This window comes from Diorhabda carinulata, chromosome 12 (genome assembly GCF_026250575.1).
Source record: "Diorhabda carinulata isolate Delta chromosome 12, icDioCari1.1, whole genome shotgun sequence".
Lineage (NCBI taxonomy): Eukaryota > Metazoa > Arthropoda > Insecta > Coleoptera > Chrysomelidae > Diorhabda > Diorhabda carinulata.
The window spans coordinates 2,250,274-2,277,394 of record NC_079471.1 but is presented as its reverse complement, the minus strand read 5'-3'; the positions used below and the strand labels follow the sequence as shown (position 1 = coordinate 2,277,394).

The following is a 27,121-nucleotide window of genomic DNA, read 5'->3' as shown; positions in this document are numbered from 1 at the left end:
ATTATTCATTTCTTTACGTCGCATTACGAAAACAAAATAATATTTATTCAAATTCTGTTTATATAGGAGAGGTTTCATAATTAATTTAACAAGTTTTTAGTGTCATTATTATAATAAAATAATAATTAAATAAATGCGTTTTTTCCCACTAGTGTAATTATAAAAATTGACATGTTAATCATTGTTAATAACGGCAGGAAGCGAAAATATTTACGTATATAATGAACAGTATTATTTTAAGGTTAGATGATTAAGTTTAATTTTACCAGGCTTGCCAACTACAAAATTCTGGTCACCAAATCAATCAATTAAGTCAATAATTGATCGAAAACTTGATATTTCCAGCGACAATTTGATTATTGATTTTTGAAATCGATGAATTTAATGTTTTTATCTTAACTAATCATTTCCCTGATGATTAATATACAAGTATTCGAAACCTTGAGATATATTAAAGTTAGTACACTTTGGTGTTTAATTTCCAACTACGAAAACTAACTTCATTAACTATTCTTTGGCACTAGCGAATTCAGTAGCGTTGGTTTCAGTTTTCTGAAGAAATCTATTTGATTTTTCCACGGTGGCGCAAGAAAATGAAGATATACAGCGGTTTCAAGTGATCAAACACTTCTGGTTGATCTTGGTCCAAATCTTCTAAGCCCAACGGATATTTCAACGCATCATCGTAGTAAAAATCTGCTTTTGCTGAAGCATAAATTCGAAATATTTTGTGCGTACCGCTACTGACGTTGGGACTAATAACCGAAATTGCCACCTCGTTTCAAGTGGATAATGAGGAATGCAAAAATATTAGAGATCAAAATATAAAGTGGTCGTTGGATTGTATACATGTGCGCGCTGGTGATTTGAATTTACGATGCTGGAACTACACGTTATCAAGTAAATATCGAAAATTAATAAAATTCAAATGTTGAATGAACTATTAAAGGTGAGGAATATAAATAATGTTGTTGTAAACTAATTTTAGTATAAAAACAAACGCTAGATGTCTTTGGTTATGTCTCAATAACTACTGCAGGTTTTTCAATTTTATCTTTTTAAAAAAATCAAAAATTGCTGCATAAAATAGGCAAAAAAACACATCTTGAAAGTATATGAAGTTTGGATCTTTCTAATTAAAAATTCTTTCATTACCAGCATAATTAAAACAAAAATAAGGTTATGTTAGGTACCAACCTAAATAAAACAAAAGTTTGAGGTTAGAAATATACTAAATCTGGAAATCTGAGGCACGAAGAGTGGGAGAGAGTTTTATGAAGAGGAGAGTCAAAGATTGAGGTTAGAAATATGCTAAATCTGGAAATCTGAGACATGAAGAATGGGAGAGAGTTTTATGAAGAGGAGAGTCGAAGATTGAGGTTAGAAATATACTAAATCTGGAAATCTGAGGCACGAAGAGTGGGAGAGAGTTTTATGAAGTGGAGAGTCAAAGATTGAGGTTAGAAATATACTAAATCTGGAAATCTGAGACACGAAGAGTGGGAGAGAGTTTTATGAAGTGGAGAGTCGAAGATTGAGGTTAGAAATATACTAAATCTGGAAATCTGAGACACGAAGAGTGGGAGAGAGTTTTATGAAGTGGAGAGTCGAAGATTGAGGTTAGAAATATACTAAATCTGGAAATCTGAGGCACGAAGAGTGGGAGAGAGTTTTATGAAGTGGAGAGTCGAAGATTGAGATTAGAAATATACTAAATCTGGAAATCTGAGACATGAAGAATGGGAGAGAGTTTTATGAAGAGGAGAGTCAAAGATTGAGGTTAGAAATATACTAAATCTGGAAATCTGAGGCACGAAGAGTGGGAGAGAGTTTTATGAAGTGGAGAGTCGAAGATTGAGGTTAGAAATATACTAAATCTGGAAATCTGAGACATGAAGAATGGGAGAGAGTTTTATGAAGAGGAGAGTCAAAGATTGAGGTTAGAAATATAATAAATCTGGAAATCTGAGGCACGAAGAGTGGGAGAAAGTTTTATGAAGAGGAGAGTCGAAGATTGAGGTTAGAAATATACTAAATCTGGAAATCTGAGACATGAAGAATGGGAGACAGTTTTATGAAGAGGAGAGTCAAAGATTGAGGTTAGAAATATACTAAATCTGGAAATCTGAGGCACGAAGAGTGGGAGAGAGTTTTATGAAGTGGAGAGTCGAAGATTGAGGTTAGAAATATACTAAATCTGGAAATCTGAGACATGAAGAATGGGAGAGAGTTTTATGAAGAGGAGAGTCAAAGATTGAGGTTAGAAATATACTAAATCTGGAAATCTGTGGCACCAAGAGTGGGAGAGTGTTTTATGAAGAGGAGAGTCAAAGATTGAGGTTAGAAATATACTAAATCTGGAAATCTGAGGCACAAAGAGTGGGAGAGAGTTTTATGAAGAGGAGAGTCAAAGATTGAGGTTAGAAATATACTAAATCTGGAAATCTGAGACATGAAAAGTGGGAGAAAGTTTTATGAAGAGGAGAGTCAAAGATTGAGGTTAGAAATATACTAAATCTGGAAATCTGAGGCACGAAGAGTGGGAGAGAGTTTTATGAAGTGGAGAGTCGAAGATTGAGGTTAGAAATATACTAAATCTGGAAATCTGAGACATGAAGAATGGGAGAGAGTTTTATGAAGAGGAGAGTCAAAGATTGAGGTTAGAAATATACTAAATCTGGAAATCTGAGGCACGAAGAGTGGGAGAGAGTTTTATGAAGTGGAGAGTCGAAGATTGAGATTAGAAATATACTAAATCTGGAAATCTGAGACATGAAGAATGGGAGAGAGTTTTATGAAGAGGAGAGTCAAAGATTGAGGTTAGAAATATAATAAATCTGGAAATCTGAGGCACGAAGAGTGGGAGAAAGTTTTATGAAGAGGAGAGTCGAAGATTGAGGTTAGAAATATACTAAATCTGGAAATCTGAGACATGAAGAATGGGAGACAGTTTTATGAAGAGGAGAGTCAAAGATTGAGGTTAGAAATATACTAAATCTGGAAATCTGAGGCACGAAGAGTGGGAGAGAGTTTTATGAAGTGGAGAGTCGAAGATTGAGGTTAGAAATATACTAAATCTGGAAATCTGAGACATGAAGAATGGGAGAGAGTTTTATGAAGAGGAGAGTCAAAGATTGAGGTTAGAAATATACTAAATCTGGAAATCTGAGGCACGAAGAGTGGGAGAGAGTTTTATGAAGTGGAGAGTCGAAGATTGAGGTTAGAAATATACTAAATCTGGAAATCTGAGACATGAAGAATGGGAGAGAGTTTTATGAAGAGGAGAGTCAAAGATTGAGGTTAGAAATATAATAAATCTGGAAATCTGAGGCACGAAGAGTGGGAGAAAGTTTTATGAAGAGGAGAGTCGAAGATTGAGGTTAGAAATATACTAAATCTGGAAATCTGAGACATGAAGAATGGGAGACAGTTTTATGAAGAGGAGAGTCAAAGATTGAGGTTAGAAATATACTAAATCTGGAAATCTGAGGCACGAAGAGTGGGAGAGAGTTTTATGAAGTGGAGAGTCGAAGATTGAGGTTAGAAATATACTAAATCTGGAAATCTGAGACATGAAGAATGGGAGAGAGTTTTATGAAGAGGAGAGTCAAAGATTGAGGTTAGAAATATACTAAATCTGGAAATCTGTGGCACCAAGAGTGGGAGAGTGTTTTATGAAGAGGAGAGTCAAAGATTGAGGTTAGAAATATACTAAATCTGGAAATCTGAGGCACAAAGAGTGGGAGAGAGTTTTATGAAGAGGAGAGTCAAAGATTGAGGTTAGAAATATACTAAATCTGGAAATCTGAGACATGAAAAGTGGGAGAAAGTTTTATGAAGAGGAGAGTCAAAGATTGAGGTTAGAAATATACTAAATCTGGAAATCTGAGGCACGAAGAGTGGGAGAGAGTTTTATGAAGAGGAGAGTCGAAGATTGAGGTTAGAAATATATGTAATCTCGACTGTAGAGCAAGGTGGAGGCTCGGTAATATTTTGGAGAGAGAACGACTGGAGACCTGATAGAAATTGAATGGATTTTGTATAAAAAAGCTATAAAAGTATTAAAAAATCGGCGGAAAATATATTTTCTCGTATAACAATGATCCCAAGCATTCCTGGAAGCTTTGCAAGGAATATTTGTTAGAATTGGAAAGAAATAATGCATTGAAATTTATTATGTGGCGGTCACCTTAACCTGATTGAGTTGTTGTGGAGTAAATCGGTCAGGGAAGTCTGAAAGAAGTGTCCTGCTTCCACTTTATATATTTGGTATATTTCACCACCTATTTTTCGAAAGTGAATCAACAACCCTCGTATTAATATCTATGTAATTAAATAAAAATTGAAAATTGAAGTTTCTTTATACGTTTCAAATGAAAAATAACAGTTATAATGCTGACCTATAAACTAATACCGAATTCGCCGAACCACATTTGAATATTTATTATAAGAAAAAAATTTATTTCTACTCCTAACGTGCTACAAACAAAACTATTAGTTCGCGGCGGTTTACCTACCAGATCTGACTTGTTCTCGCGACTACATTGTTCTTCAAACAACCGTGGGAAGTGATTAATTATTTAAAATAACAACTAAACAGGTTTTTTTTACACTTTGTGCGATTTACTTTGTATTAATTACAAAAAGAAGGAAGTACATCAGTAAGATCTGAAGGTGATATTTTAATTATGGTAAGTATTTAGTCGTATTATCAAAAAAAATGTAAACAAATAATACTTACGGTTTCGAAGAGAACAAGTTTGATAAATGTTTTATGTTTTAAATTGCGCTTTTACTTTATAATCAAATATAGTTTTTGTTAAACTACTTGCTGTTTATCTATAAAAATTTGATGAAGAATTTGCATTAAATGTTGATATTTTCGTAATAAAAACGAATATTCTGATAACAATCTATTGACATACAAGATTTAGTACTATTTCAGCCTTGAGCTTGAAACTTATTCACGCAAAACTAATATTACAAAAGAAAAATCAAACTTTGAATCGTTTCTCCAATAAATCGACTGTTTTCATGTTAATATCCTCTAAATTTGAAACTGTACACCAAGCTCAGGAGTTTCTCCATCCCCATCATACATCTTTGACAGTCTTGGTATCAGATTATCTTCAAAAAAGTAGGTAAATCAATACGTTGCTACTTAAAGTTTGACACATGGCAACACTGAGGTGAATACGTCAAATTTGACATCGCCAACATAAAGTTTGACATTTTCAATGGTGAACGTACTCAGTGTTGTCGAACGAGTGTTATTTGTAATACTTGAAACGTCGCGTTCATTTTAATGCCATGATTTTCTATGAATTTCAACGTGGATTAAACCTGTGTTTGGATAGTTTTCGGAATTCACTACAAGATGAGTTTAGCAAAAATCGTCCAAAATCGGCTGGACATTTGGATGTCAAAAAGAATTGTTCACGTTGGATACTTCATAATTTGACATTCTCTCAAAATAAAAGCTCCTGTCGATTGGTGCAAAGAAATGGTGAATAAATTCAATCGTGGTGCTTCGAAAGTAAAGGAGATGCTTCTCCATCACCTCATAATTGGTTGTCCAACCACCGAATACACCAGATCTGTTCCCCAGCCACAAGAAGACATTATAGCCCAATTTGGTACAAATCTTTCAAGGGTTGGATCAGATATGAGACCTCCAGCTGGACCAACAATACTAACGAAGATTATCGCTGGTATAAAAGACAGAGAAAACACCTGGACAACGATGAGAAATGAAGACAAGCAAGGTTATTAGAGTGTCTATCATCTTCAGCAACTTTATTCACTTTATAAGTTGTTTTCAGTAGTGGAAAAGAAGAAGAGGATTGCCGAACGCTTCTATCGAACCTTTCGTTATTTGAAAGGTGCATTTTGAACAGTGTATGTGTGTACAACCCTCCAAGTCACAAGAACTTCGTTATCGTGTAAATGTTGTGGAAACTAAGCATCATTTCAAACAATTAACAAAATAGGAACGTTTGTTAACGTTATTATATACAAAATTGTTTCTGTTGATTGCTCAATTACATTTAGTTTGATATTAAATCGTGATCAATTGCCTGTAATTTAAGATGCCGTGGAATTTTAATGATTATTATTTGTTATAAAGCATTTATAGACTGATTTTACTGCTGGCACGAAAATAATCGCAATTATGTTAAAATTAAAATTCGTATGTATGTTTAGAACGTGTCTGTTTGTTTTCAATCTGATCACGACAACACTTTAGTTGGTAATTCGAATACAATTACTGTACAAGAGAGTGTGGATATGCCTGTAGATTGTAATGGAAAGACGTGTCTTGGTAGTTGATTTCACTTACACTTCTGCAAAGAAAGAAGTCCCGATAAATTGACACCTACAGTTGAGCTCGGTGATCGTGAGTGTCTGTCTTGCAAATACAGCTCTAGGTGGGATTATGTTGGAAATCTCGGAAAGGCATCTGACGTGGTAGTACAAGTAAAACAGATCAAGGACGTTTTGAGCTGTAGAAATTTCTGGATCGACTCTAACTCGAATTGCTTCCTTCTGTATTAAGTCAAGTATCCTGACAGTATGTTTGGGGGTCGTGTTCCAAAGATAGACAAACATTTTTAAAAAAAGATAGGCATCAGTATCATAAAAACGAATATTTGAAACGTATTAACAAAATCGAGTGTAGGCTAGTGTTATTTACAGTTTTATTCTGATTTTTGTGGTCGATGCAACAATTCAAACTATAAAAATAATAACAAATTGCCCGCAGATTCAACCATCTGTTGGTAATGCTTTCAATTTCGATATTTTTAAAATAATAGAACCTTGGAAGAATTTACCTACATAATCCTTATTCAAATAAATTAACTGGTTGCTAGTTAAAGTGGGTTAGATATAAATTTCTGGTATGAATGCAATTTTAATTTCAATCAATATTTCATAAATACGTACGGCATTCATACCAAATTAATAAATAACGTTTACTCCCCGTATAAAATTCGATTTACATGTAACAAACCGTCAGTCCACGTGGACTCATCTGTTAAACAATGAAAACATCGAATAGTAAACATTGGCCGAAGCTGTATGTACACAATTTCTTCGAAATGTTCCAGCCAAAAAGTCTGCGATAGCTTAGAAATTTTGTGTCAAGTTTTGTCAGGTTTAAACACACAAAACTGAATAACCGAATCGTCAAGAATCGTTCGATGGCGACTAGATTGAACGTGTAATCAAAGAGGAAGATTAGTATGTGGTATCACCCTCTTTACAACCCTTCATAATTCAATCAAATGTTATCTCTAGTTGAGACGATTCTGACTACCATTATTAGTTGTAAAGATACTTTGAAATTTTGTTTTGTTTTACTTGCAAAGAATTTATTTTCGCTTTGAAATTTCGTTTTTCGGAAGAAGAAAAAACGAATGGGGTACAAAAAGGGATCAGTACAGTCTGGTATCCTGTTTAAACCAAACTCCCTTACAGGCAGGTACATTTTACTCGTCCTGGACTTCCAAAATGGCTCTATTTGGGAACACAAAAGATTTACTACACTAGTTATTTTGCTCAAATTACATCCTATATATCTGATAAGTTTTTTTGATATAATAAATGATTTCTATTGCAGTCTAACCTTCCAAATGTCATTGTTACAAGGTCCATCGAAAACCACAGTTTTCTCAAAAGATAGATGACGTAAAATGACTACAATGGAAGCAACTTCTCCAAACGAAAAACTCTTTTATCAGCCGGGAATCAATGATGAAATTAACGAGCTCAAAAATTTATACGAAGAATCAAATTATAAAATTCTACCGCAATCGTGTAGGAATGTACATCTACTTTCAACTCCTAGTGCTCCTAACCTCAACCGAATACACACATTTAGCAGCCTCACCAAATTGTCCCATGCTCCAAGTTTGGGAAGAGTTTCCACGGCCAATAGTTCGTTATATCATTCACCTGGGTCGGTTAGGCTAGACGGTATAAGGTAAGTTTTTTTTGATAATGGTTTTGCTATGTTTACGTTTTTTTTTAATGGATATATTATCATGGAAAGCTTTTATCCAGAGCGGCCTCGATAAACCCCAACTACCGAAGATAAACTTATATTAGGAAAGGCCCTGATACAGAAACAATTTTCCTCTGCAGAACTGGAATTGTGGCGATTTAGGCTTCGGTCTACAGCTTCTCCATCGTGCTTGGAATCAAATTAAGGTTTGCAATGAGAATAATAAAAATGGAATAGACAAAACAAAAGATATTTGATGTATGTAAAGCAGATTACCTGGAAGTACCTGGTACAACAAAGAAAGCACGAAAATTTTGATGTGACGATGTGGGGGGCTTCTTCGTAAGCGGTGGCTAGTAGCCAAAGAGTAATTAAGCGTTAAACAACTAAAGTTTATGGTATTGGAAAGGTTATAAACGATTGATTGACTATTTTGAATTATGGGAACCACCCTCTATAGCACGTATCAATTCGAGAATTTAGTCAAGAGATGTCTAGAGGTAAAAGTGATATCGTCCGCATATGATTAAACCCTTTCGAGGTACTAAGGTTTCATCAAAAGTCTAATAAACTTGAAGACAACTTTCTGAATAGGTGGTTGAAAGCCCCGGTCATACGACATATCAAAACCTTCGACAGATGATCATCTAAGGTACTAGAAGAGAAGCATAATCCCAGTTAAAGCTGATGACTACGCAAAGCATCGTAATTTGCTCCAGGAGTACCTTAAAGATGGTACAAAACTATTGAGCGGCTTAAGAAGATGTCGACGAATAACTGTCAAGCTGAGTGACAGATGACACAAGTGTGTGACACATTCTGGTGTCTTTCACCAAACGTGGGCAGATAATCAATGTTCGAGAGGACATTCTGGAAAGGAGCTAGAGGGAACATCTTGAACTCAAGACTTCTTTGCTTTCTACACAAAGTGAACTTCACAATTTGTAGTTTAACTCATAAATTAGCCTCCATAGGACCCAACCACAATTGATCGAAACTCGTATCAATCAGATTCATCATTTCGAAAAGTATATGGCAAAAAAAACTGTGTTGCCATATCTACTTATAATAATTATTTTTGTTTCTTCTTTACCGAAATAATCGAGAGTAGATTCAATTATGATGACGGCATACCGGGTAAATAAAAATTACTTATATCGTCGTAGCAACACGTAATTATTATTTTATTTTGATATAATTAATTGTAATCATAAAATCAAAGTGTGAGAGGTTTGTCACAATGGTATTATCAAGTTATTTATCACGTTTTGATAAGGAATCTATGTCATGTTAAGTACATCATAGTTATTTCAAGTTAACTATGTCGAAGAGCAATTAATTTCCGAGTAAACTTTGATTTACCAAGTGAAATAAACGTCTTTTTTCCAGAAATTGTTTAAATAAATATATACCAGGTGAGATTTATTACATTTAATTATGTTTGCATAAGGAAGGTCACCTTAGTGAACTCGTTCACTTACTACCGATTATTACATGCTACCAAGGTAAACATATTCAATAATATATGTCGAATTTCCATTTCCTCGGTGAAATTCCAAGGAGTAGGTAGATTGAGTCCTTGGAATCAACGAAAAGGAGTAATTCGTCGCTAGGAGTTGAAAGATTGAGACCACGAAATCGGATCAATGATCTAACGCCCTCTGTTGAACCGAAACGTCGATAAAACTTAAATTTATCTCTAGTTTTTTTCTTCATAGTGGCCTTGAAAGCATTTAGGTTATGTTTTGATCTCTTTCCTTTCAGTAATTCCCAGTCCCAGATCTATTTGGGTTCTTCTGTTAAAGTACATGCTTGACAAACAGCATTTTCTTCTTTATGAATCGTCCTCTTTGTAACCATTTCATAGAATGGTTACAAAGGGATTTCCGAGTTAATAAAACATTGCTTTTGGTAATAAACAGCTACTGAATCTAAGGCTGGACTCAATAAACATTAGTTGGACTGTGGCTAACTGTTTAGAAGTAGTTTGTTAAGAAGCGAGGACGAAGCGTGCAGTGGACGTCCCAAAGAGACTATCGTCGACGAAAACATCCAAAAATTCCACAAAATAAGACTAAAACAGCCGAGATAAACCCGAAATTTTTCGTTGACATGTGACAATGGATGGAATTCCATACCGCAGTCCCATCTACGGTCAGCTAAGTGTACTGCACGTGAAGAACCAACTTCAAAGCGTGGAATCACGCATCTGGTGACTGTATTGGGGGTATTGAATATGCAATTGGATGAAAATCTGTGTTTTCTAAATATTTTAGATAAGGACGTAATAAATATTGAGGAAAATAAATGTGACATGTAGATGTCACGATAACGAAACATCGTCACTGTAAACATAGGAATATGTCTAGAAAAAAACAAATTTTAGTTCAACATTTCTCGCTGCTGTGTTAATTTTCTGTACAAATAGTAATCACGTATTAATAATTTGTCGTATATGTGTTTTTATTAGTTCTTTTTCGAGTTTTATCATGTGTTAAGTATATTATAATTAATTTGCTTGGGTTTGGTTTTTTTTGTTGAAAAAAAAAATGGTTGCGGAAGGAGAAACAAGACTTTTAATCAAAGAACCTCCTTCTCCTATAAGTATTCTTAAATATGGAGACATATCTGGAGAAAATTTGAAAACCCCTAGTTCACCTAGTCAAACGAGCAGGTAAATAATTTTATTCAATTTCTAAAAAAATTAGAAACACACATTTAAGTTCCTAGTATAACTTTTTATTTACTAATATTACTAAAAAAATGATCGTTAATAAAAAATTGCGAATTAAAACCCAAATTGCGACAATTATATATTTCTAAAAAATCTGAATGAAACATCGCGTTCTGCGTGGGTTTTTTTTTCAACTTTTCAACTTCAAACTTCGACTCCTACTGACTTGATTTGAATGATATTACCATCAAATTTCATTAGGTAGAAGATGTCCAGCTATCTTATAGACTTATTACCATTGGATGACCGTGGATACCCTCCAGAGCCCGATTTCTGCATCAGTTATTGTATCAGAAATTAACAACTTCAAACCGAGATATCTCGAATCCTAGCGATCAGATTTGAATGATCTATCCATTAAACTCCACTAGCAGAATCCCAACTACTCGATAAGTTTCCAAATATTGGCATTGAATTATCATAAATACTATTCAGAGCTCGATATCTGATTTAGGTAATGAATATTCGGAAATTAACAACTTCAAACCGAGATATCTCGAATCCTAGCGATCAGATTTGAATGATCTATCCATTAAACTCCACTAGCAGAATCCCAACTACTCGATAAGTTTCCAAATATTGGCATTGAATTATCATAAATACTATTCAGAGCTCGATATTTGATTCAGGTAATGAATATTCGGAAATTAACAACTTCAAACCGAGATATCTCGAATCCTAGCGATCAGATTTGAATGATCTATCCATTAAACTCCACTAGCAGAATCCCAACTTGTCGATAAGTTTCCAAATATTGGCATTGAATTATCATAAATACTATTCAGAGCTCGATATTTGATTCAGGTAATGAATATTCGGAAATTAACAACTTCAAACCGAGATATCTCGAATCCTAGCGATCAGATTTGAATGATCTATCCATTAAACTCCACTAGCAGAATCCCAACTACTCGATAAGTTTCCAAATATTGGCATTGAATTATCATAAATACTATTCAGAGCTCGATATTTGATTCAGGTAATGAATATTCGGAAATTAACAACTTCAAACCGAGATATCTCGAATCCTAGCGATCAGATTTGAATGATCTATCCATTAAACTCCACTAGCAGAATCCCAACTAGTCGATAAGTTTCCAAATATTGTCATTGAATTATCATAAATACTATTCAGAGCTCGATATTTGATTCAGGTAATGAATATTCGGAAAGCAACAACTTCAAACCGAGATATCTCGAATCCTAGCGATCAGATTTGAATGATCTATCCATTAAACTCCACTAGCAGAATCCCAACTACTCGATAAGTTTCCAAATATTGGCATTGAATTATCATAAATACTATTCAGAGCTCGATATTTGATTCAGGTAATGAATATTCGGAAATTAACAACTTCAAACCGAGATATCTCGAATCCTAGCGATCAGATTTGAATGATCTATCCATTAAACTCCACTAGCAGAATCCCAACTACTCGATAAGTTTCCAAATATTGGCATTGAATTATCATAAATACTATTCAGAGCTCGATATTTGATTCAGGTAATGAATATTCGGAAATTAACAACTTCAAACCGAGATATCTCGAATCCTAGCAATCAGATTTGAATGATCTATCCATTAAACTCCACTAGCAGAATCCCAACTACTCGATAAGTATCCAAATATTGGCATTGAATTATCATAAATACTATTCAGAGCTCGATTTAGGTAACGAATATTCGGTAAGCAACAACTTCAAACCGAGATATTTTGAATCCTAGCGATCAGATTTGAATGATCTATCCATTAAACTCCACTAGCAGATCTCAGCCACTCGATAAGAAATACAGGAATTAACTAAGAGATAGAGAAAGTTTGATGAAAGCAGAAATAAACAAGGAAGCAGAAACCAGATTACTAAGCATTAACTAAGACAAAACAAAGTGTATGTTAAGTCCAAGACGAGGACGAAAAAAATGCAGAGGCAGATAACGAACTTTACTGTTATCAAAAGAGGTTTGGGCATATACAACGGAAAGTCAACTCTGTTAAAAAAAAGCATAAAGTAAAAACCAGTCAAATAGACATAAAACAGTTGGGAAGAAAAAATATATGAAGACTAAGTTCTCATGGAAGGAAATAGTGAAAAAAACGCATGATTAAAGGATATTTATGGCGTTTCCGTAAATTCGAAGGGTTCAATCCACGATCCAAGAGGCTCTGGATCATTCGTGGCAGGATAACTTTCACTATTTCCACCTGATAATCGGATTCCTGTTGATATAACAATAAAACCAACACATTCGAAACAATCTATTTTATATAGTACTACACATTATTTATATTATTCATTTTTTATGATATTATGAATCATCGTGTGTATACACCGACACTCATTGACAATTAAAATGATATAACCAAAATAATATATAAAATTTCGTATATTTACTTAAGTGATTAAACAAATTGAAATAGAACTATGCAACTGAGTGTATCGAGATTTATTTTATGTCTGCGATTCTTTGAACGAGAAATATTAATACAAATATATAAGACACGAAGGTGTCACGATAACAAAATCTGTATCACCGTAAATTTTGATAAAAATCTTAATTTTCATTTTCGCATTCCATCGGTGAATGCGTTCAGTTTACGTGATATAGTTTTTCGGGAATGTAATGAGTGAGAAAAGTAACGAAGTAAAATTATCCATAGACGAAACGTATTCCCCGGTCAACATTCAAATAAATCCGGTCGACAAATCGAGACAAAGTTTGGCGTCTCGTGGTAAACTGAGGTAAATAATTTCTTCGATAAATTACATTTTAGAAAATTTCTGTTTGACTATAAAATATTAATTAATCGCTGCCATAAATTCTTAAGCTAATGACATTGATAAAAAATTTTTGCCCGCCCTTATAATCCATTGTTTTCTTTCTCGAAAATTCAGACTTGCAAGTTTCGAAACGGGTTAAATCAAGAACTAATCGCCAAGTCTTCGCAGTCTAGGCAAAAGTAACCGCTGAATTAAAAATACCTCGACGTACTACAACGTGAAAAAATTTTATCCACCAAGAGCTTTGACGATAAAAAACAGTTTGCAGTTGGTCGAAAAACATATAAATTGGACGCGTGAAGAGTGGGAAAGAGTTTTATGGAGTGATGAGTCAAAGTTTGCGATATTTGGGTCGAATAGAATGGGCGTAGGTCAAAGGATGTTAGATCCTTGTAAAATCCCGATTGTAAAATACGACGGAGACTTGGTGATGGTTTGGGGGACTGGAAACCTTCCTCGAAGCTTGTTAAAGAGTATTTGAAATAGTTGGAAAAATGTACTGATTTGGACGTCATAGTCGCAGGACCTTAACCCGATTGAGTCGTGGGACAAATTGTATAGGGAAGTTAGAAATCAGTGTCCTATTTCCAATTCACATCTTTGGAATATCGTGGAAAAACGAATGGAAATAAATACAAGACTGTTACATACTATTTTTTGACAATTTAAATTGCAATCATTTCAAAACGTGAAATGTTGAAATCTGTAGTCTTCATCATAAATTTCCCAGTACCAGAACGAGATTTATCGATATTTTGTATTATTTTTTAAGAAAATTTATTGATTTTTGAGGTATTTCATTTTTGCTTGATTGAGCAAACAATTCCAAGCAAATTAATCGCGTATTTAACTTGATTATTGGGATTTTAAAGTTGAAATCTGTAGTCTTCGTCATACATTTCCCAGTACCACGAGATTTATCGATATTTTGTACTATTTCTTAAAAAAATTTACTGATTTTTGAAGTATTTCATTTTTGCTTGATTGAGCAAACAATTCCAAGCAAATTAATCGCGTATTTAACTTGATTATTGGGATTTTAAAGTTGAAATCTGTAGTCTTCGTCATACATTTCCCAGTACCACGAGATTTATCGATATTTTGTACTATTTTTTACGAAAATTTACTAATTTTTGAAGTATTTCATTTTTGCTTGATTGAGCAAACAATTCCAAGCAAATTAATCGCGTATTTAACTTGATTATTGGGATTTTAAAGTTGAAATCTGTAGTCTTCGTCATACATTTCCCAGTACCACGAGATTTATCGATATTTTGTACTATTTCTTAAAAAAATTTACTGATTTTTGAAGTATTTCATTTTTGCTTGATTGAGCAAACAATTCCAAGCAAATTAATCGCGTATTTAACTTGATTATTGGGATTTTAAAGTTGAAATCTGTAGTCTTCGTCATACATTTCCCAGTACCACGAGATTTATCGATATTTTGTACTATTTTTTACGAAAATTTACTAATTTTTGAAGTATTTCATTTTTGCTTGATTGAGCAAACAATTCCAAGCAAATTAATCGCGTATTTAACTTGATTATTGGGATTTTAAAGTTGAAATCTGTAGTCTTCATCATACATTTCCCAGTACCACGAGATTTATCGATATTTTGTACTATTTTTTAAGAAAATTTACTAATTTTTGAAGTATTTCATTTTTGCTTGATTGAGCAAACAATTCCAAGCAAATTAATCGCGTATTTAACTTGATTATTGGGATTTTAAAGTTGAAATCTGTAGTCTTCGTCATACATTTCCCAGTACCACGAGATTTATCGATATCTTGTACTATTTTTTAAGAAAATTTACTGATTTTTTGAAGTATTTCATTATTGCTTGATTGAACAAACAATTCCAAGCAAATTAATCGCGTATTTAACTTGATTATTGGGATTTTAAAGTTGAAATCTGTAGTCTTCGTCATACATTTCCCAGTACCACGAGATTTATCGATATTTTGTACTATTTCTTAAAAAAATTTACTGATTTTTGAAGTATTTCATTTTTGCTTGATTGAGCAAACAATTCCAAGCAAATTAATCGCGTATTTAACTTGATTATTGGGATTTTAAAGTTGAAATCTGTAGTCTTCATCATACATTTCCCAGTACCACGAGATTTATCGATATCTTGTACTATTTTTTAAGAAAATTTACTGATTTTTGAAGTATTTCATTTTTGCTTGATTGAGCAAACAATTCCAAGCAAATTAATCGCGTATTTAACTTGATTATTGGGATTTTAAAGTTGAAATCTGTAGTCTTCGTCATACATTTCCCAGTACCACGAGATTTATCGATATTTTGTACTATTTTTTAAGGAAATTTACTAATTTTTGAAGTATTTCATTTTTGCTTGATTGAGCAAACAATTCCAAGCAAATTAATCGCGTATTTAACTTGATTATTGGGATTTTAAAGTTGAAATCTGTAGTCTTCGTCATACATTTCCCAGTACCACGAGATTTATCGATATTTTGTACTATTTTTTAAGAAAATTTACTAATTTTTGAAGTATTTCATTTTTGCTTGATTGAGCAAACAATTCCAAGCAAATTAATCGCGTATTTAACTTGATTATTGGGATTTTAAAGTTGAAATCTGTAGTCTTCGTCATACATTTCCCAGTACCACGAGATTTATCGATATTTTGTATTATTTTTTAAGAAAATTTATTGATTTTTGAGGTATTTCATTTTTGCTTGATTGAGCAAACAATTCCAAGCAAATTAATCGCGTATTTAACTTGATTATTGGGATTTTAAACGAAAATAAACACTAAAAAAAACTTATAGTCTTATAGGGCGCGCAAATCATTCCTTCAGGTACTTTTTTTCCGTTCAAAAAATCAAATCACAAGCAGGGGGTTGCTATTATCGGAAACTCTTCCATGGTTTTTCCTTTATGAGGTGGTCGACAATAAATAAAACAAGCGATGATTAGTTTGTATATCATTTGATTTTTTAAACGGAAAAAAGTACCTGAAGGGATGATTTCCGCGCCCTATATATACAAAATGAAATCGGAGGGGTGTAACCTAATCTAGATAATTATTTTTCCTTTGAGTTCTATACGCAAAATAATATTTCTAAAATCTCATTTCGTCCAGTCGTTCATAATGAAAATCCCGGTATATATATTTTCATCAATTGTCGCTAAAGCAGTCTAGCGTACGACAACCTTCCAAAACATATTTTGAATTTCCTATTTTTTATGGGTTTCGCGTCTAAATATGATTTTTTTTGTCTCATATCTAGAATTAAATCGTCATTTGTTTGTGTGAAAGTGAACGAATGTGTGCTAGTGATACTGATAACGATGAAACAAACAGAATTACACATAACACTACTGACGAAAAAGAAAAACAAGTAAGATGTCAAAACGTTTGATGAAAAAAACCAACTCCATATTCAGAATTCATAAATTAACTAATTCGAAATTTACTCATAGATTTTATTTGGAAACTAGTACCATAACTCGCCCATCGTCGAATTCCCTTGGACTTTCCAAAGATAACATACGTGTCGAATAGAGCCAAACAAATTAACCGAGGTTCGAACGGAATATCGATTAGAGATGTGTAAATATTTTAGTTGGACAATGACCAGAACCAGTAGCAAAGAGAAATCGATTCGATCGGAAAGTCTTGATGGAATCACGTAGAATTAGTTGACGAATAAATCTATGTTAGATTGTGCGACCCAAACGATCTATTACGACCCCATTTCTTTCTATTTTTGGTATGAAGGTTACTTCGATCCTCCTCCAAAGCTTTGGTGTATACCCCAGCTCCAAATTGCTTCGATTAAGGTGAACCAAGTGCGGCAGGATTTCTTCCCGTCCTTATTCGTCCCTGCTTCACACGTGTTTATCTATTGCTGGATTTTCTCTAGTAGTTTTTGTTTTTGGGTTTTCTGATCCCAAAGAATGATTCAACCAAGGTTTCAAAGAGCTTCCTGAACGTTAGGTCGAAACCATAGATTACGATGGGCTATACTTCAAATAATAAGGCTAATTATGATATAATTATACAGCATAGAGAGTTCAAGGTATGGGAGAATATGCGAAACATTTTCATCCAGAGTCTGTGATTTTCTGAGATTTTTTCTGATCATTTTGAACCGAATCTGTTTAGTTGGCAAGAATTGGAAAATCACAAAAAATCGATGTTCTATGAACATGACGGGAATCAGAAAATCATGGACGAATTCCGGTTCAATAGCTTCCGGTCTAAAAATTCTGTAGCCGGATACGGATTCTGTACTACAAAATTATAAATTTCCAACTGGAATAATTTAAACAAAATAGATTCGTGATGTCGTTTATCTCGGTTGAATCTTTTAATCTAATTGAATTCGTAGTAAATTATCAATTTATGTTGAATACGTTAAGTGGTCTTTGGTTAACTTTGATTGTTTGCATAAGAGGATACCTAATAAATTTGATTATACAACGTTAAGTTAAAAACAACTTTAGTCCGATAATTTTTATGGAAATAAACAATAATTGAAATCGATGACATTTCCATCTGATATTGGGGTATAAAATTAATAAGAACTATTAACAAAGTTGAGTTTGAATTAAAATTAAAAGTTAATAATAAACTAACAAACTGAATTACTAGTTAGAAGACATTGAAATGGTAATATCTCAATTTTGTGAGGTTATGATCCCAGAATACGTCAGATCAGTCTGTTTTGGTGGTATTTTTTCGTTTACAACATCCAACAATGTCATTTAGACGATGGTACACTGATAGACAGTGTCAGGAGCTTTCCACATTCGTATGACACAAACCAGTCTCAATTTTGTGAGGTTATGATCACAGAATACGTCAGATCAGTCTGTTTTGATGGTATTTTTTCGTTTACAACATCCAACAATGTCATTTAGACGATGGTACACTGATAGACAGTGTCAGGAGCTTTCCACATTTGTATGGTACAAACCAGTATCAATTTTGTGAGGTTATTATCACAGAATACATCAGGTCAGTCTGTTTTGGTGGCATTTTTTCGTTTACAACATCCAACAATGTCATATGGACGATGGTACACTAATAGACAGTGTCAGGAGCTTTCCACATTCATATGACACAAACCAGTCTCAATTTTGTGAGGTTATGATCACAGAATACGTCAGATCAGTCTGTTTTGATGGTATTTTTTCATTTACAACATCCAACAATGTCATATGGACGATGGTACACTGATAGACACTGTCAAGGGCTTTCCACATTCGTATGACACAAACCAGTCTCAATTTTGTGAGGTTATGATCACAGAATACGTCAGATCAGTCTGTTTTGGTGGTATTTTTTTGTTTACAACATCTAACAATGTCATTTAGAGGATGGTACACTGATAGACAGTGTCAAGGGCTTTCCACATTCGTATGACACAAACCAGTCTCAATTTTGTGAGGTTATGATCACAGAATACGTCAGATCAGTCTGTTTTGATGGTATTTTTTCGTTTACAACATCCAACAATGTCATTTAGACGATGGTACACTGATAGCACTGTCAAGGGCTTTCCACATTTGTATGACACAAACCAGTCTCAATTTTGTGAGGTTATGATCACAGAATACGTCAGATCAGTCTGTTTTGATGGTATTTTTTCGTTTACAACATCCAACAATGTCATTTGGACGATGGTACACTGATAGACACTGTCAAGGGCTTTCCACATTTGTATGACACAAACCAGTAAATTATTTGATCTTAATTTACTGTATAAACAAAAAAATCAACACCAAGAAGGTTTAATGTCAATTTTTGCTGAACGAATCAAACTTTACACGTCGTCTAATTTCCCCCTAATTTTATTTAACCACCTTATATTTTTCCTTTCGTTAGTACGGAAAATACAATGTTATAAAACATATTAAATTATCCATAAAATTGAAAAATCAAATATTGACTATATTTGTAATGAAGTCCTTGATATCTATGAAAAATCGAGTACTTACTGAAAGCACAATCAATTTAAAAACGTTGATATGAAAGAAGTGCAGCAATCTCAGAAAAAAAACTACCAATTCAAAGGTAAAACATTTTTTCCTAGTTCAACAATTGTCCTTTGTGATTCAATATTTATTTTCGAAAACCTAATGTGCTCTAATTCCCGGTTAAAAAATTTTTACCCACAGATAATCGCGCCTGTTTGGTTCTATTCTATTTTCAGGATATTCCAGTAGGACGTAGACACCCATTTCGACTTCCCTGTCCAGTTTGTGCCACAACAACTCAATTGGGTTGAAATCGGGCGACTGTGACGGCCGAATCATTACTTTCAGTACATTTAATGAATGGATTATGCGGTGGGTAAAAACTTTCGACCGATAGTGTAAATACACTAAAATAAAACTCAATGTAGCATTGCTAAACCAATACAGGGTGGTCAATGCCACGAGACCATCTAAATATTGAGCGAAAAAAACAATTTGTCGAGATGGCGCATCGATTTTCGAAAATATTCTATTATAAAGTAAATAGTTGCTTGTATGACGTTGTCTAAATGGTGCAGAAAAGGTTTGGTTTGAACCAGATTAGGACATATGTTTCTAAACGCAAAACTCGTACAGTTGGTAAAGAACACCCTGTACTTGTACTTGGAACTGACATAATTAGGCGCAGAGATATGAAAGTACCTTAACCATTGTTGAAAACGCGAAAAAACAATAGGTACAATCACCTGCAATAACATTTAAATAACTATGATTTATCGTCGAATTTATTTTAAACAATGAACAAAATGTTTCACATGACAATAATCGAGATAGAACCTTGGAAATAACCGGTTTTAGCCAGATTTTTTGTATTTGATAACAAATATCTGATTGTTTAATATTTTTAAGATTGATTCCTATAAAAACACTCCCTAGTTTTTACAAAATTCAAAGGTGTATATCACCTGTATATCACGTGTCTACATATGCCCCAGTTTTTTGTGTATGCAATCGTCAAGGAGGACTCAGCGCTAGCCAAAGGGTTTTTCTACTCGTTTTTAATTTATGGTTTTAGAAATTTAGACCATTCCATGGTAAAGATCACGTTGAAGGGCGTTCAAATGGATTGTATTAGAGATTATTTTCAAATCCATTTAGATGTTGTTGGAGTATCTAAAAATTCCAGTTGTATTACAGTTGTATTACAGTACAGTTGTAAATCTCCATATTCACAGTCAGCTGCAATTTGCTGCACCCGTCAACGTTGATGGTTGACAGTTGACAGTAACGTGACACGGGCGGGATCGATCACTATGTATTTTGAAACCACACTTGCGCGGGCCACTTAAAATTTAATCGCAGGCCGCACTGTGGCCCGAGGGCCATAGATAATGTATTTTCATGACGTATATAATGATCCAGACGACGTGGAACTAAGTGAGATCCGGTAATTTCCTTATTTTGATCAGCAATATTTAGACACCGTCCCGAAAGTGTATGAAATGGAGTAGATGTTAACAATCTGATGATTATGAATATTGAGGTTAGAATAAATATTTTTATGGGGTTTCAGGCGATCTTATCGACAAAATAATGCCTTAAGAAAAATGAGAAAACGGGCAGTTTTCAAAAACGGAGACTGCAACATCCTGCAATCGAGAATCTCAAAACGACGCCTTAGATACCTTCAAGATATTTTCACAACTTTAGTAGATTCGCAATGGAGGTGGACGCTTACGATATTCGCAATCGGTTTCATAGGGTCTTGGCTTATATTTGCACTAATTTGGTGGTTGATTGTTTTCACGCATGGCGATCTTGAAGACGAACATTTACCAACGAGACAAGCCGAATCCAATTGGTCTCCTTGCGTATTAAACATTTATGGATTTACTTCGTGTTTTTTGTTTTCTATTGAAACCCAACACACCATAGGTAAGAAAGATCTGCCTAACCTAATCACATAATTATAAACTATGAATGTTTCCTATCAATTTTTTAGGTTATGGTGTAAGGACTACAACGGAAGAATGTCCAGAAGCGATATTCATCATGTGTCTTCAAAGTATATCCGGAATGATAATTCAAGCTTTCATGGTAGGAATAGTTTTCGCTAAAATGACACGTCCTAAACTTCGTACCCAAACGCTCCAATTTTCCAAAAACGCCGTGATTTGTCAAAGGGAAGGTTATTTATGCCTCATGTTCAGAGTGGGAGATATGCGTAAAAGTCACATAATAGGAGCGAGCATTCGAGCCCAACTCATAAGGGCTAAAACGACCAAAGAAGGGGAAACCCTCAACAATTTTCAAACGGAATTGACAGTGAATGCCGATGGATGCGAAAGTAATCTCTTCTTTATTTGGCCGATGACGATTGTCCATCGAATAGACGAGGAATCGCCGTTTTATTTTCTCACCGCTAGCGATATACTCAACGAAAAATTCGAAATAGTAGCGATTTTGGAAGGTACTATCGAAAGTACGGGGCAATCGACTCAAGCTCGATCGAGTTATATAGCTAACGAGATATTGTGGGGACACAGATTCGAACCTGTCGTTTCTTATAATAAAGACAGACAAGGATACGAAGTTAATTATTCCAAATTCGATAATACCATTGCCATAGATACACCTCTGTGTTCGGGAGCTGATTTAGCAGAGTTTCATAAAATGCAACAGTTATCTGGTAAGTTCGAATATTTACATTCTCAAAACTAATTTTTGGTGGTGGTAGGTTGTGGTGATTGTTTGGTTTGAATCAAGAAGTGTTCCACTCCAATTTTGGAAGATTTCGATGTCGATGACGATCCAAGCGACCGATAAGATGTTTCGTGGAGCGATATAACCCCAAAAATGAAAAAATCATCCTCTCAGACGAGATTTTTGATGACACGTAGCATACAAGACAGTTGACAGATGACGGGTGGCACCACCAAGGTAGAAGGGGTAGTTCATCTCACTCCCCGTGGCCGCCGGGTCAAATAAATCATAATTAATATGAAAAACGCGAAATGTCCTAATTGGAGTACGAGTGACACTGTATAACGCACTCGCCATGGCCACTTCAAGCATTTAAAACCCGGACAACAACAAAACCACGTCGCTTTTTGGGAATTCGTCTCGGTATGTGATACCGTGGGACATGACAGCCCATAAGACAGATAACACAGAACAAAGCACATGAAAGTTGACATAAAACACGCGGCAGTTGACAGTTGACACAAAACACGCGGCAGTTGACAGTTGACATAAAACATACGGCGGTTGACTAACTGCTATTCTTCTTGTTTTACTTTTTTACACTCTAGCGTCACCATAGTTTTCTATTTCTATTTCTAAAGACTTAAATACTATGTAGTATTTTATTAAATCGATGTAAATCTTCATTTTCAGACATCTTGACATAACCTTTTCGCCTATTATTTGTTTGTTGTCTCTTAAGTGCACACATTCAAAGGTTTTTCCAAATCAATAGAACACTGAATCCTTGTAGTTCATATGCCAAATATTTTAGGCAATTTTTGTTTCAGGGTTGAACATTGCGATAACTGACTAATTTCATTTTTAGTTTGTTATACAGATTCTTCCTTATCATTTAATATAGAGGAACGAAAACGTCTACAACATTTTTTTTACTTGCAGATGTAACCGTTTCGACAATACCAGCATCGGACTTACCTTTATTGTAAAGTGCATTTTTTCAGTAAAATGGTTTTTTTCCCTGACTGCGACTGTGATTTATTTTAAGTACCCATTCCAATTATTGTATATTGTATGGTTATTATCGTAATCAAGTTATAAACGAAAATAAAAATCTAAAAGTGATTTTTTTATTATCAAAAAATGACTTCTACCTTTTACAGCCTTGAATTCGAAAAAAAAAGAGAATATTTGGGTAACGGTAAATGCAATATTTATGTTTTGTATACGGGGTGTGGTCAAAAAATATGATGAATAAATTTTTGTGACAGAAATTATTTACGTGGCATCTGGGCGTGTACTAATTTAGGTACGAGGACGGTCCAACAAAGAAAACACAAAAATTTTGGAGAAAAATACATTTATTTTTCAACGTAACCTCTTTCTACTTCCATACACTTTTCCCAGCGATGTTCAATAACTTCGATACCCTTTTTATAATAAGAATCTTCAAGTTGCCGAAATTACCTCTTTATTGTTGGAAAATCTTTTAACACCGAGTCGTTTATTCAAGTCTAAGAACAGAAAATTATCCGAGGGGGCTAAATCTGGCGAATAAGGTGCATGAAATAGAAATTCAAACTTTAATTCATCAATTTTGGCCACTCCAATAACGAATGTGTGACCTGGTGCATTGTTTTGATGAAACACGGCGGTTTTTGCTTGATTTTTCGCTCAAAATGTTGCAATAAGTTCGTATGATACTCGCCGTTGATAGTATCTAGTAGTTAATTAAAATTATCCCACGAGCATCCCAAAAAAGCGACGCCATCTCCTTGCCTGCAGATGAAACGGTCTTTGTCTTGTTTTTAGCCGGTTCTCTCTCTTCAATCCATTGTTTTGATTGTTCTTTTGTTTCGAGTGTAAAGATATAGACCCACGTTTCATCCACTGTTGCCAAACATTCGATGGAAACATCTTCACGACGCTGTTTCTGTTCCATTGTAAGCAAACGCGGCGCCCATCTTGCGTGACCAAATTTTCAGTTAATTAGCGATGTACCGCCCTTTTTAAAATGCCAACTGCACTTTCAGTCGACGATCATCCAGTACCACTGGTAAACCAGTGGGTAAATGCCATCAGCTGATGGGTTGTTTCATTTGTCTATGGTTTTCTGAACATTAAAGATTAGTAAAAATCGATTTTTTGGAAATCGATCTTTTCATAAATCGATTTATCGAGTTTACGACTCGAAGGGTGTAAAGAAATATAACGCTTGACAGAAATAGCTTGACCGTAACTTTCTTTGTATGTCATTCTAATATTAAAACACGAATTATATTAGAATCAGTCTAGTATTACTTTGTCTATGAATAAAACTTTATTATTGTAGTTTATTCTTCTCTTTTCTATTTGAAAAGGCATCCACTCAGATCGTACAAACTGTCAATGACAAAAAGAAAATGGCAAATTAAGATCTACGTCAACATTTTTTATATTCAAAGATCAACTCCAATTCGTACATTTCAATTATGAAAAGAGACTAAAAACATCAATTTATATTTTTTTAGAACCAATAATTGATTATAATTTCTTGAAAAGAATCGATTCTTCCAACCGAAATTGTTTCTAAAATAAACGAACGCCATTTTGGAATCATAGAAGCATGAAAACGCTTTTATATTCAAGGTCAACTTATAAACGTTTACGCTTGCGCCCTCGTTCGCGTAGAAGATAAATTAAACAGATTACAAGCGCGCGCGTTCCAACGAGACATCCAACATCGTTTTCAAGTTAACTCTTGAAGATGTTTCATCACTTTCTCGAACGCACTGTATAGTTCAAAAGAACGTACGTCTCATTACGTGACAGATAATTGTGATTGAGATACCAATTTGTTAATTAATACAATCGAATAGACTGTGTATAACCTTAATAACCAAAAATTTCGGTAGCAAAAACAATTTTTAGTCAAATTACTTCACGCGCGTATATTATTAATAAGCCAAGCTTCACACGAGTGATGATCTGCGTTTTAGATACTGCACTGTTGCCAGATTGTCAATTAAATTCACGAATAGTATAAAAGTTGTATAGCAAATAATTGTTATGACAAAAAATATAAACTAACCTAAAAAATGACGTTTCATTTCAATCTATACGATGGTAAGTACATTCATATAATCAGTAGTACCTGTAGAACCTGCAAGAGGGCGAAAAGCTCAAGATATCATAGTGCACCCCAATTTAAAATTACTAATTGGGAATATGCATTATTACTTAATGATGAAGACTATAAAAGGGATTGAGAAGGTATTTGTAGTACAAAATATAGTTTCTAGTGCGCGAAAAACGTATTATTAAGGTCTTCTCAGTGTAGTGGCTAGAGTACGAGGCACACATGCGGATGGTCCCAGGTTCAAGTCGAGTTTACAAATTGATTAACACAAATTCTAAGCTAATCTTGATTGGAATGTTCAAAATATTAATAAACGTATAATATATTTTATGAGGACAATTACCATTAAAAAATTTTGTATGCAATTCGTGTGTAAAGGCCTTTTTTCGACTTATTTGACACTCATATTCGTCGAAAAAAGGCTGCTTCACACATTTGTGACATAAATAACTATTGTGACACGTTTTCAAATTTGACACTTGACACAAAACCTACCGAAGCTTGTTCCAATTGATTTTTGTGTGCTGAGCTCGTGAGTTTCGTACACAAAGTGCTAAATAAATTACGTTAGCTTTGAATTTAATACACACGCTTATTTAACTTACTAAAACTGGACTTAATTTCGGTAATTATCCTCTTCTTCTTTTTTAGATATGGATATGAGATTTCTTTCTCCAAATCGTATTTCTCCAAGTAACAGTTTCCTTGTTCAAAGTGCTCCTATTTCGAGAGTTCCTTCGCTAGAACCTCTTTTCAGAAAAGAACCATATTTTGATGTTTTTTATAAAGAACCAACAGCTCAAACAGACGAGATTCCAAATGTAGAAAAAACACAAAGGAAGAATAAAAACGTCAATAAGAGTTTAGAAGATAATAAAACTCTTAAAGATAACGAAAGCAAACGAAAAGCCACTTCGATGAATCCTGGGAAGTTGCAGTACGACATTTTAGAAGAAAAAGAAGACGAACAAGAAGAAGAAGATATTGGGAAATTGATTTAAATTGTGTAAATAAAGTTAATTTAATGTTAGCTGATTTTATATTAAATTTATTTTTATATTAAACAGTTATTTTATTTTTGTTTCACTCTTTAATAGACAAATAAATATTTTCTATTTACCGACTCGAGAAATTTGATTTGGCAACGTTGTATATTTCTATAGAATACAGCTTGGTTCGCGGATTGAATTCCGAATCAGTTCAAGGACCGATTCGGAATTTCACTAGCGAACAAAACTAGCGTACTGAAGAAGTTTCCATCGAGTTTTTCCGAATTTTCATAACTATGGATGAAACGTGGGTCCATCACTTCACACCCGAAGAAAAAGAGCAATTAAAACAGTGGAAAGAGAATGGAGAATCGGCTCCAAATAAGGCAAATACCGTTCCATCTGCAGGCAAGGTCATGGCGTTGGTTTCTTTTGGGATGTGCGTGGGATCATTTCCATTGACTATATGCGAAATTATTGCAGCGTTTAAGCGAAGAAATCAAGCAAAAACAGCTAAGAAGAAAGTGTTTCATCAAGACAAAGCACCAGGTCACACATCCGTTATTGCAATGGCCAAAATTATTGAATCAAAGTTTGAATTGCTACCTCATGCACCCTATTTACCAGCTACCTCGTTCTTAGTACTCCAAATTCAATTCCACTCGTGATTTTATTTGGGTTTTCACTAAAACCATGCCAATTTTAAGTTTTTTTTCCAACCCAGTAAACTTTTACACCCGCCTCATCGGAAATTGGAGCATATTAGACGAACCAGAGAACACACAATCATAAATATCTTGTTGTCTATTAAGTACTCAAATATCCTGCTTT

The 27,121-nt window shown here is 34.1% G+C and overlaps 1 protein-coding gene across 7 annotated transcripts; it reads left to right on the top strand.

Annotated features, from left to right (window-relative positions):
* Positions 1–791: 791 nt before the first annotated feature.
* LOC130900114 (G protein-activated inward rectifier potassium channel 3-like) lies at positions 792–26,365 on the top strand. 7 transcript variants are annotated; one of them, XM_057810466.1, is made up of 5 exons: positions 792–949; positions 7,622–7,984; positions 21,054–21,415; positions 21,483–22,169; positions 25,953–26,365. In XM_057810466.1, the coding sequence occupies exons 2-5, from the start codon at positions 7,695–7,697 to the stop codon at positions 26,300–26,302; spliced, it is 1,689 nt and encodes a 562-aa protein (XP_057666449.1). In that variant the 5' UTR covers positions 792–949; positions 7,622–7,694; the 3' UTR covers positions 26,303–26,365. The 7 variants fall into 7 exon arrangements, with proteins under 7 accessions (XP_057666449.1, XP_057666452.1, XP_057666448.1 ...); XM_057810469.1 differs by lacking the exon at positions 25,953–26,365 and adding an exon at positions 23,126–23,304; XM_057810465.1 differs by lacking the exon at positions 792–949 and adding an exon at positions 4,458–4,691.
* Positions 26,366–27,121: the final 756 nt, after the last annotated feature.

Bases quoted from the DNA above. Each gene is read 5' to 3' on its own strand.
- LOC130900114 (XM_057810466.1), top strand. From the start codon at position 7,695: ATGACTACAATGGAAGCAACTTCTCCAAACGAAAAACTCTTTTATCAG. The intron at 7,985-21,053 runs GTAAGTTTTTTT...ATGGGGTTTCAG, and splicing joins GTTAGGCTAGACGGTATAAG to GCGATCTTATCGACAAAATA. The intron at 22,170-25,952 runs GTAAGTTCGAAT...CTTCTTTTTTAG, and splicing joins TAAAATGCAACAGTTATCTG to ATATGGATATGAGATTTCTT.